The following is an 11,453-nucleotide window of genomic DNA, read 5'->3' on the forward strand; positions in this document are numbered from 1 at the left end:
AAACTATGGCAGCCAGAGTTTAGAGAACCTAATTTTAGTTGGTCGGGCCGACTCTGGCCTGAGTCGGGCCGATGGTGGGTTAAACTATGGCAGCCAGAGTTTAAAAAACCTAATTTTAATTGGTCGGGCCGACTCTGGCCTGAGTCGGGCCGACGGTCGGTAAAACTATGGCAGCCAGAGTGCAAAAAACCTAATTTCACTTGGTCGGGCCGACTTTGGCCAGAGTCGGGCCGATGGTCAGTTTGAAGTTGCAGCTTATAAAATCATTTTTGTTCTTAGGCTTTCATGTAAGCGTAGCGTAATGGTTAGCGTGTTAGACTTCGGTGCGTTAGGTTGCGAGTTCGATTCCTGCGAGCGTTAGAAATTTTAATTTGTATTTATGTGTAAGATTGCGTTTAGTGTTAAGATGTATACAATAAACAAATAAATAATGAATAATAATAATTAATAATAATAATAAATAATTAATAATTTTTTGCAATCGGTCGGCCGACTTTTGGCTGCCAAGGTCGGCACGACCAAGGTTGCCAAAGTGAATCCGACCTTCTTTCTCATGGTCGGCAAAGCTTTGGCACCCCTGGTCGGCCCGACTTTGGCTACCATAGTCGGCACGACCATGTCAGCCACTGGACGGCGGGTGTTACAATTCGCTAGTTCGGCCGACCTTTGGTTGCCAAGGTCGGCACGACTATCCACTTGGTCGGCGCGACCATGGCCCGACCAACTTTTCGCACCTGGGAGTCGTTCAAAAGATGGGTGACCACCTTAGGGCCCTCTCCCCTACTGAAAACAAAAATTATATTTATTTTTTGTTCATAAAAAAACTTATGTTTAGAATCATTTAATGGCAAATTTTATAATCTTTTTAAAAATTGGAATAAAGAATTATCTACTATAATTTTTAACAGAGTTATCGATTTTTATTATCGACTACTTGATATATCAAGTAGTCGGGCAATTTTGACCGTCATCGTCAGTGGCTCACTGCATAGCATATTCTGTTTCTAGTGCAGCTCCGCAGTAGTAAGACTTGAATATAGTCAGACCAAACATTCAGGAGATAGCATTTATACCTATACAATAAATTGTAACGTTGCACTTTATTTTACTAAAAATTAAATTCACTACTCTTTATAATTAACTGGACACTCCTTTATCTCTACATTAATAAAGATTATTTTAATCTTCTTATGCACTTGTTTTAAAGTTAATTTATTACATAGAAGAACATTTTTTATGGAAATCCAATTTTATAAAAAAATTTTTGATTAAATTCTAAGCAAGAATCCAATTATTTTCATAAATAATAAAACTCATCGAACAATTTCAATTATTTTTAATACTATTTTAAATTAATTAATCGAAAAATTCAATTATTTTCACAAAATAAAGTTTCCCACAAGAATTCAATTATTTAAAATAAAATTTTCATAATATTTATTATATTTCGAAAAAATTAATTATTTAAAACAATGTTTATAAAATTCTAATAAAGAATTCAACTATTTTCAAAAATAACAAAATTTTTCACAGAAATCCAACTAATTTTAAACATTTTAATAAAATTTACACAATAATTCAATTATTTTCATAAATAAGAAAACTCTTCTTAGAAATTCAATTATTTTTGAAAATTTTAATAAAATTCTTAACAACTATTCAATTATTTTCATAAGAAATCGTCGCTGGATTTCAATTATTTTTAATAAAATTTTACAGGAATTGCTCGAAAAATATTCTTAAAATATTAATTTCAATTCCTCAAAAAATCAATTATTTTAAAAAATGCTGCTTTTAAATTGTATTTCGATGTCTCGTCCTCAAGATCAAAAAACGTAGTATCGTGGTACTGCTTGTTCCGCCACAGTAATTTTAAATAGTAGAAATTTTTGGCGCCACTGTCAGGTGTCGCCCCGGTCTCACTTCCTTTTCCAGCCATTAAGTTATTCTGTGCGTTCCGCTACACATGCACGTGTGAAACAAAAAAGTATTTTTTCACAAAAAATTAAGTGTTTCTAAGTTTTTTGAGTGAAATTTATAACAAACATGAGTTCGAACGAGTCTATTTCATCCAGAGATAATCGCCGTCACCACAAAAAGCACTCATCGGGGAAAAATAAGAGGTTAAAAAAGGAGTCAAAAAGATCGAAGCGTGGTCGTCGTTCACGCAGAAGTACATCGTCATCAAGTGATTCACGAAGACAATCGTCAAGCGTAGAACGTCACCAGCGAGGTACGTCGCACAAACAAAAAATTCGCGACCGAGAGAAACGCGAATCGGATCGAGAATCCAGATATGCCGGAGGCTTAGATCATGAACGTTACCTGCGAGGAACGTCTTGGTCAAGCACGAGTGCAAATGGAGACGTAGAGCGTAGTCGGAGAGGCACGTCTCGTTCTCCGAGAAGCCGCTCCAGGTCGAGAAGCAGTCCACGAAGTCCCGGAAAACAAGATGGCGCTCCAAATCGAACAGGTGACAAAACACCTCCCTTGGTAACAAGCGATAACGAGCTTCTGAAATTGCTGGGAAACGACGCTGACGATGAAAACAAACTCAGCGCTCCCATACACGATTCGATCGCCACTCTATGGACAAAACTCTTAGAATCTGGTCTGTCAAAAGACACAAAACGTGATTTAATAAAAAAACACCAGCCACCGGAAAATTGCCCCACCATGAGTGCACCTATACTCAATCCCGAGTTGAAATCAAATATGACCCCGTCAGCCATAAAAAAAGATGAATACCAAGTGGCTTCTCAAAAACAATTGGGAGCAGCTATCAGTGCAACGGGTGGTGTACTCACGACTATTCTAAACAACAAAAAATCTGGTAAACAAATGGAAGCTAAGGATTTTGCTGAAATGTTTGAGACAATGAGTGATGTGGGCAGAATTCTCATCGACCTTCAACACAACCTGTCTTTAACTCGACGATCATTTATTACTCCGTCATTTAGTTTACGTTTAAAAACCATCGCCGACGAAACACCCGTAGACACCTTTCTATTCGGAGCAAATTTGGCTGAGAAGTTGAAATCGGCCAAGGAAGTGGAGAAGTCGAGCAAAGACATTTCGAGACCTGGTTCGTCGAAAGAAACATCGAGCAAATACACGAAGTCATCAGCGCCAAACATGCCTAAACATCATTTAAACTGGAGGGGCCCCCCCAAGAGGAACTACTCGCGCACGAGTTCGAAGAGGGGGGGTCGCCAAGAAACTCGGGGTGCACGCAAAACATCGAACTTCCAGCGGAGGAACTAGAGGTAAGCAAAACGGCCGGTCGCCTAAAATATTTTATTAAAAAGTGGAAAAAATTAACTTCCGACCCATTCATAGTGAACTGCATCAAAGGTTATAAAATACCATTTGATAGCGAACCGTGGCAGTTAACTGCACCTAGTACACCAAAATTGACATCAGAGGAGGAATTTAATACCTCAAAAGCCATATCGGACCTTGAAAAAATAGATGCCGTATGGCGATGCAAACCATGTGATAATCAATTCCTCTCACCCTTCTTCCTGAGACAGAAATCCAGCGGTGATAATCGTTTCATACTCAATTTAAAATCCCTGAACAAATTTATAACCACGTCACATTTTAAAATTGAGGATATGAAAACTGCTCTGCGTCTCGTATATAGGAATTGCCATATGGCAGTTTTAGATCTCAAAGACGCATATCTCATGGTCCCTGTCTCTAAAAATCACAGAAAATTTCTACGCTTTTCTTTTCTAGGTATAATCTACGAATTTAAATGCCTGCCATTTGGTCTTTGCACAGCGCCGTTCACATTCACAAAGCTGCTCAAGCCTGTCATCCAAACGCTGAGAAGTCGAGGAATAATTCTAGTTGTGTATCTCGACGATATACTCATAATCGCCAGCTCCAAGGACGAATGCAACACACACGTTTCAATCGTCCAAGAACTCCTTGAATCCTTGGGCTTCATAATCAGCGAAAACAAAAGCCAGGTTAAACCTGCACAACGATGCACCTTTTTAGGGTTCATTATCGATAGTTCGAAATTTCGAATCGAACTGACTGATAAAAAACGAAACTCCATTTCTCAACTAGTTGCAAGGTTTCTTGCAACTGACGATTGTACGATCGAAAAACTAGCGCAACTTAATGGCACGCTGGTCGCTGCATGCCCTGCCATAAGATATGGTTGGTTGCACACTAAAAGGTTGGAGCGCGAAAAATACCTAGCTTTGAAAAGTTCTGGGAACAATTACAAAGCTCATACTACGCTTTCCAAGCTTGCACAATCAGATCTAAAATGGTGGTCAGCGAAAATCATAGACTCGTACAATCCAATAAGAGAAATGAAGTTCAAGAAAGAGATTTTCACAGATGCATCGTTGACTGGTTGGGGAGCATACAGTGAAGGTGAACGAGCATCTGGCCCTTGGAATCAAAATGAATCCAAACTGCACATCAATCAGCTGGAACTCATTGCAGCTCATTTGGGCCTAAAGTGTTTTGCCAAGAGAGACCTTGCGTGTGAGATCCTACTCCGAATGGATAACACAACAGCCATCGCTTACGTGAATAGAATGGGGGGGATTCAGTATCCGACATTAACTCAGATTTCCAGAGACATCTGGAACTGGTGTGAAGAACGAGAACTGTGGGTCTACGCCTCTTATATACCCTCAAAGGAAAATAAAGAGGCGGACGAAGGATCTCGACTTCTTCCACCAGAGACAGAATGGGAGCTGTCACCCTGGGCTTTCTCAAAGATCAAAAGAAATTTCGGGAACTTTGATCTTGATCTCTTTGCTTCAAGGGCAAATACTAAGTGTGATGTCTACATTTCTTGGCACAGAGATCCAGACTCTGCGACTATAGATGCGTTCACTGTTGATTGGGGAAGCTATTTTTTCTATGCGTTTCCTCCGTTTTGTGTATTACTACGAGTACTACAAAAAATAAAAATAGATAAAGCGGAAGGGGTTGTAGTTGCACCTCGATGGCCAACACAACCCTGGTTCCCTTTATTTATGTCACTAGTCGTAGGAAAACCAATTTATTTCGATCCTCATATTAATCTACTGTCTTCTCCTCACAGATCGACTCACCCTCTACACCAGAATCTTTCCCTGGTAGTAGCTCTACTATCAGGCAGGCGTTCATCGTGAGAGGAGCTACCGAAGAAGCAGCTGACGTAATGATCCAGTCAATCACCGAGAGCACGTTGAAACGGTACGCTAAACCGATTAGACTGTGGTGGGAATTTTGCCAAAAAGAGAACATCGAATTATTCAAATATTCAACTGCCAATGTAATGAAATTCTTCACTGAAGTCCTGAAGGAATGCAAGTCTTTCAGCGCTGCAAATATTTACAGAGCAGCAATATCACTCATAATGGGCAACGAGCTAGGCAAGGACCCGCATATCTCGAGATATTTCAAAGGAATTTCAAATTCGAAACCGCAGAACTACAAGTACGATATAACATGGGACCCAAAACCAGTTTTAGACCATCTCTCATCACAATATCCGAATAATCAGCTAACGCTTGAAGCACTAACCAAGAAACTGGCAACTTTACTGGCTTTAATCACTGCGCAACGCATACAGACGTTGTCCGCAGTCCAGCTGGAGAACATTGATATCAGTAAAGAACCCATTCGAATTAAAATAACTGAGAGGATCAAAACATCGGGTAGAAATAAAATTCAGCCGCATCTAGAGATTCCCACATTTTCTGGCCAACCGCAACTTTGTGCAGCGTCAGTACTTCGTGCCTATATCCGAAAAACAAGAAGGCTAAGGTCAGGAGACCCAACGAAGGGATATTTGTTTCTTAGTTATAAAAAACCACACAATGCTGCCTCGTCGCAAACCGTGAGCCGTTGGATACGAGACACTCTTGAGGAAACTGGTGTGGACACCACTATTTTCTCAGCTCACAGCACCAGGCACGCTGCAACATCAGCAGCAGCGCGCAAGGGAACGAACATAGAAATCATCCGTCGTGCGGCGGGATGGACATCATCATCGTCTACATTCGCAAGATTCTATAATCGACCCCTAGCCGAATCATCCACTTTTGCAGCAGCGATCTTAAATTAAACTCTAATTCTTATTTTTCTGTAAATCATCATTTAATTCTTTCGTTATCCAGATAAGATCAGCTGTCTCAATCTAAGAGCATAGTTCAGCTCAAAAAAAAAAAAAAAAAAAAAAAAAAAATTTGTTCTAAAGTTTACACTTTGTTTATTATTCGAGTTACAAACAATAAATAATTTTCTAATTGAAACAAACTCGCATAAGACTTTAAACATCTACGTTTTTTGATCTTGAGGACGAGACATCGAAATACAATTGAATGGATTGAACGAACTTACCTAAGTGATGCTCAATCCAAATTGTATGAGATGTCTCGTCCGAAAAGATCACACCCTCCTCACCCTAAACATCCCCACATGCGAGTTTCGGAAAGCTTTAAAACATAATGGCTGGAAAAGGAAGTGAGACCGGGGCGACACCTGACAGTGGCGCCAAAAATTTCTACTATTTAAAATTACTGTGGCGGAACAAGCAGTACCACGATACTACTACGTTTTTTGATCTTTTCGGACGAGACATCTCATACAATTTGGATTGAGCATCACTTAGGTAAGTTCGTTCAATCCATTCAATTCTTTGGAAGAATTTCACTATATTCAAAAATATTAGAATTTTTTACTGGAATTCAATTATTTTCATAAAGAATAACATTCATCGCAGGATTTCAAATTGCTCAAAAAATGTAATTATTCCTAAAATTTTAATTTTAATTTCTCGAAAGAAACAATTATTTAAAGATAGTTTTTTTCAAATTCTCTGGAAGAATTTAATTATTTACAAAAATATTCGAATTTTTCACAGGAATTCAATTATTTTCAAATATTTTAATAAAGTTGTTCGAAAGAAATCGATTATTTTAAATACAATTTTAATTAAATTTAATTCAAATAATTCAATTATTCTTTTAGATTTTAATAAAATTCTTCGAAAGAAATCAATTATTTTAAATACAATTTTATTTAAATTTTTTTTGAAATAATTCAATTATTGTTTTAGATTTTAATAAAATTCTTCCCAAGAATTCAATTATTTACATAAATAATTCTTCGAAAGAATTCAATTAACAATTATATAGGTTTTGAGGGATTTTAATAAAATTCTTTGCAAAATTCAAATATTTTTATAAATGTTTAAATTCTTTGATGAATAATAAAATTCGTTGCAGGAATTCAATTTATTATCAGGATAAGAAAGAAGTAAATATTTTTGATGAAAATTAGGAAAAAGTTAGAAAAATATGGAATGTAAGTTTTGTCATTTTTTTCAAGTGTCTAAAACGAGTTTTTTTTTTTGGTCGTCAAATTTAATATTTCGATAGCTACTTTTTTACTACTTTCTTTTAGTTTAAAAGCTACTTTTTTAAAATTAATTATCGTGTGGGAAGTCTGAAAGTTCTATCTTATAAAAAATGGAAAGGCGCATTTTTTTCCTTTGAATTTCTTTATGTAGGACAAAGATTTTTTTATAATAATTTTAAAAAAACTGAAAAAGTAACTTCTTTATAAATGAAAATTATAAATTAAATTATCATTATTTATATAGTAATATGAACATCTATATATAATATATATTATAAATTATATATTTAAATCTCTGTAAATTATATCACTTATATATATATAAATAAAAATTCTCGTCTTCTGAAAAGAAAAAGCCTTTTTTGTCAAGTGCTAAGTTGAGTAACACTTGAAACCTGAATAGCGGCTATGGCCGACGGCGCCACCGTATATTTGTTAAAACTCTTGTATTCTTGTAAATAAATAAAGAATCTTTTTAAAAATTTAAAGAAGACTATACCTTATGTGACAATGAACAAATATCTCACTGGAAGTTTGTTCAAATTCAAAATTCCCTGCAGACTTTTTGTTCTCAAAGGTAAAAAAAACGTGGTTGCCAACGAGGCTATTTGAATTAAAAATGGTTAAACTATTAAGCATCCATCAATTTTTACACTTTTTATTAAGTTATATGATAGTTGATTTTACCAATTTCTTTACTAGGGACCATTCAAGTATTACGTAAGCATTTTAAAAAATCTTACAATGGGGGAGGGGGGGGGGTCTAAAAACCTCAAAAATATGCTTACGTAATACTTGAATGGCCCCTACTTTTAATTTAAATTCAGGGTGTCTTCAACACCTGGAAAACCGGGAAATGTCAGGGAAATTAAAAATGTCCTGGAAAACCTGGAAATGTCAGGGAATTTTTTTCATCAAGACTTGAAATACTCTTGAACAATATTTTTAAAGCCCACAATTAGTTTTACAAATTTTTAGTAAAAAATTAATAGTAATAATTAATATTGCCTTTCTAATTTGCAATTCTATTCTATTTTGATTTTTGAGAATTAATATGAACCACAGACATACATATAATCAAATGGAAAAAAATTAACAACTTAAAATTCTGAAAGATCAAAAGAAAAGCAGAAATGATGGCATTGGCAAATTTTGTTTCGTAAAATAAGTCAATTTATTTTTAAAATACATAATTCAAGGCTCGAACTAGATCCGTAAATTCTGTAAAGTTCGTAAAAGTCAGTTTTTTGATAAAAGGTCCGTAAAATCCGTAATTTGATAGAAAAAGGACGAAAAGTTTGTAAATTGTACGATATAATTATTTTCAAAAATTTTTTTAAATTCTGATAAAAATTTCTATTATCTTTATAAATAATAAAATTCTTCTCCGAAGTTCTATTATTTTAAAAAATTTTAATAAAATTCTTGGCAAAATTTCAATTATTTTCAAAAATGTTCCTCATTTCAACGTTTTTCAATATCTACTATTTTAATAAAATTTTTCCAAAACAATCTAATTATTTAAAAAATTTGTTATTATTTTTATAAAATAATAAACATTTTACAGGAATTCAATTATTTACAAATTCAATACTATTTTAAATCAATTAATCGAAAAATTCAATTATTTTCAAGAATAAAGTTTTCCAGAAGAATCCAATTATTTAAAATAAAATTCTCATAATATTTCTGGGTCATTCCATTATATTTCACCTAAAGTCGTTGCGGCCTATTTTCAGAAAAACATAATATTTTGTAAAAATGATTTTTAATATCAGCACAATCCATTTTTGGCAAATTTTTTATAAAATTATTCGTATTTGCTTTCGAATTTTAATTTTTAAGTGGAGGTGCAGGGAAAAAAGGTTATTTTGACAGCTCTGAAAATTTAATAAAAAAACACAAAAATAATTTAGATAGTATAAATGTTTTGATTGAAATTTAATCACAATAGTCCAATTTACTTATATAAATTGATTGCTATGTAAAAAAGTCCAAAATATTAGATGAAAATTGATTTTTAATCTTATCTGTCAAATGCCAAAATTCACCATATTTTTATTATATTTTTCTAGAAAGTTTGTAAATATTTAAAAATTTATTACTACTTAATATTAAGTACTTTCAAAGTACTTTCATATCATGAGTTGACTTTTTAATATTATGGTGTAGAAATATGAAAAATGTTACCTTGAATATTGAACTTTCCAGGATTTTCGGTGATTTTGAACACTTGTAACTCCTCAGGTGCAAAATAAAAAAATCCAATTTTTCTCCTTATACTTAAATTAGACCCTGTTTTCCATTCTGTCAAATTTTGGCGATGGATTTCGAACTATTTTATAGTTTTATTCAGTTTAGAAAATCAGCTTCGAAAAACGAAATTGAAGGTTAAAATGCAAGTAGTTCTACGAAACTGAAGTTAGTTGTCTTAATAGCCATTTATTTATTTAAATTAAAATTTTAGTCTGCAAATAAGATTTAAACATTAAAATTCATAATTATTTTTTAAAAATATTATTTCTAAAATATATTTAAATATTTCGGTTTTTAATAGATTAAAAGATTGAAATAATTTTTACTTAAATGGCTATGGTTTTCTAATATTATTTTTTTGTAAAAAAACATGTGAAAAGATAAGATAATTTTTATTTTTTATTAATGAAACAATGTGTTGTTTTTTAAATAACCTTATTGATGGTTATGTCACAAATGTACATTTAGTACAAAAGCATTTAATTTTCTAAAGTGTTATTTTAATTATTAAAAATGCAGTGTTCTGTAGGTGTTTATTTTAAAGAATCATGCAAAAGTGAAAAAGAACTGATTCAACAAATGATAAAAGATAAATACAACGAATCTGAAGAACTGATTTTAAAATTAAGAACCTTTGATGGAATTACCACAATTTGTGAGAAACATGAATATAAATATTTTCATCATTATTCCCAAACATTTGGACGACAATGTTGTGACCCTTTTAATTCACACAAGATACTTATTAAAAAAGGTTTACGGAAGATAACTTTAGATTATGCGGAAATGAACAATTTTATGAAATTGATACCTGGTTTGAGTATTTGTTCAAATTGTAGAATAAAAGTAGGTGACATGAAAATTAAAAAGGCGGCTGAACTCGATACAATTAATGATCCTACATTTGTACCTCCCAATGGTAATATATTTAAATTTTGTATTATTGTAAATAATTTATTTCTGCATTATTTGTGTAGTATCTGTTACGCTTAATTAAATTGTCTATATATGAACGTTTTAATTCAATAACTCGTTTGCTTAGTCATTCATTGTTTTATTGTATATTGAATTTATAGAAAGCTCAAAAGATGAAGCTCTGATAATGTTAGGATTGCAACCAAATAAAATAAGGAAATTGAATTGTGATCAAAGGCAACGCATAGTTGAAAAAGCTTTAACTGAATCATCAAAATCATTGGCCGATGAATTAAATGACTCGTTTAATTTTCAAATTGAAACTCCAAATTCCGAAGATATTTTATGGGCTCAAAGTTATAGGACATTGATTGAAGAGTTAAAAGAAAAAATTAAATTTTCAGATAAGATTGCAGATAAAATTAAAATTTTAAGCTTAGCTCCAAAGTTTTGGCCAATAGAAAAAATGTGTAAAGAATTTAATGTTTCTGAATATGTCGCAAAAAAAGCTAGAAATTTAACAGAATCGCACGGGATTTTGCCAGAAGTTATTTATAAATGTCGAGAAGGTATTGATGATTCGTTGAGAAAAGAAATAATCGATTTTTACGAAAAAGATGAGTACAGTAGAATGTGCCCGGGAGCCAAAGATTACGTTTCCATTAGAAATGAATTCGGAAAAAAGGAAAAGAAACAGAAACGCTTAGTTCTATTTAATCTAAAGGAATTATATTCATTCTTCAAGGAAAAAAAGCCAGATGTAAAATTAGGCTTCTCGAAATTTGCTGAATTAAGGCCAAAGTGGTGTGTCCTAGCAGGTCCTAAAGGCACTCATAATGTGTGTGTGTGCATAAGTCATGAAAATTTGAAGCTGCGGATGGCTTTATTAAAACCTGAGGACT

General features: G+C 33.3%; 1 protein-coding gene across 1 annotated transcript; it reads left to right on the forward strand.

Annotated features, from left to right (window-relative positions):
- The first annotated feature begins 2,046 nt into the window (after nt 1-2,046).
- On the forward strand, nt 2,047-6,085 carry LOC122512268. Its single transcript, XM_043628008.1, has 3 exons — nt 2,047-3,193; nt 3,340-4,925; nt 5,078-6,085. The coding sequence occupies exons 1-3, from the start codon at nt 2,047-2,049 to the stop codon at nt 6,083-6,085; spliced, it is 3,741 nt and encodes a 1,246-aa protein (XP_043483943.1).
- Nucleotides 6,086-11,453: the final 5,368 nt, after the last annotated feature.

The sequence above is a fragment of the Leptopilina heterotoma genome, unplaced genomic scaffold, assembly GCF_015476425.1.
Source record: "Leptopilina heterotoma isolate Lh14 unplaced genomic scaffold, ASM1547642v1 Lhet_97, whole genome shotgun sequence".
Lineage (NCBI taxonomy): Eukaryota > Metazoa > Arthropoda > Insecta > Hymenoptera > Figitidae > Leptopilina > Leptopilina heterotoma.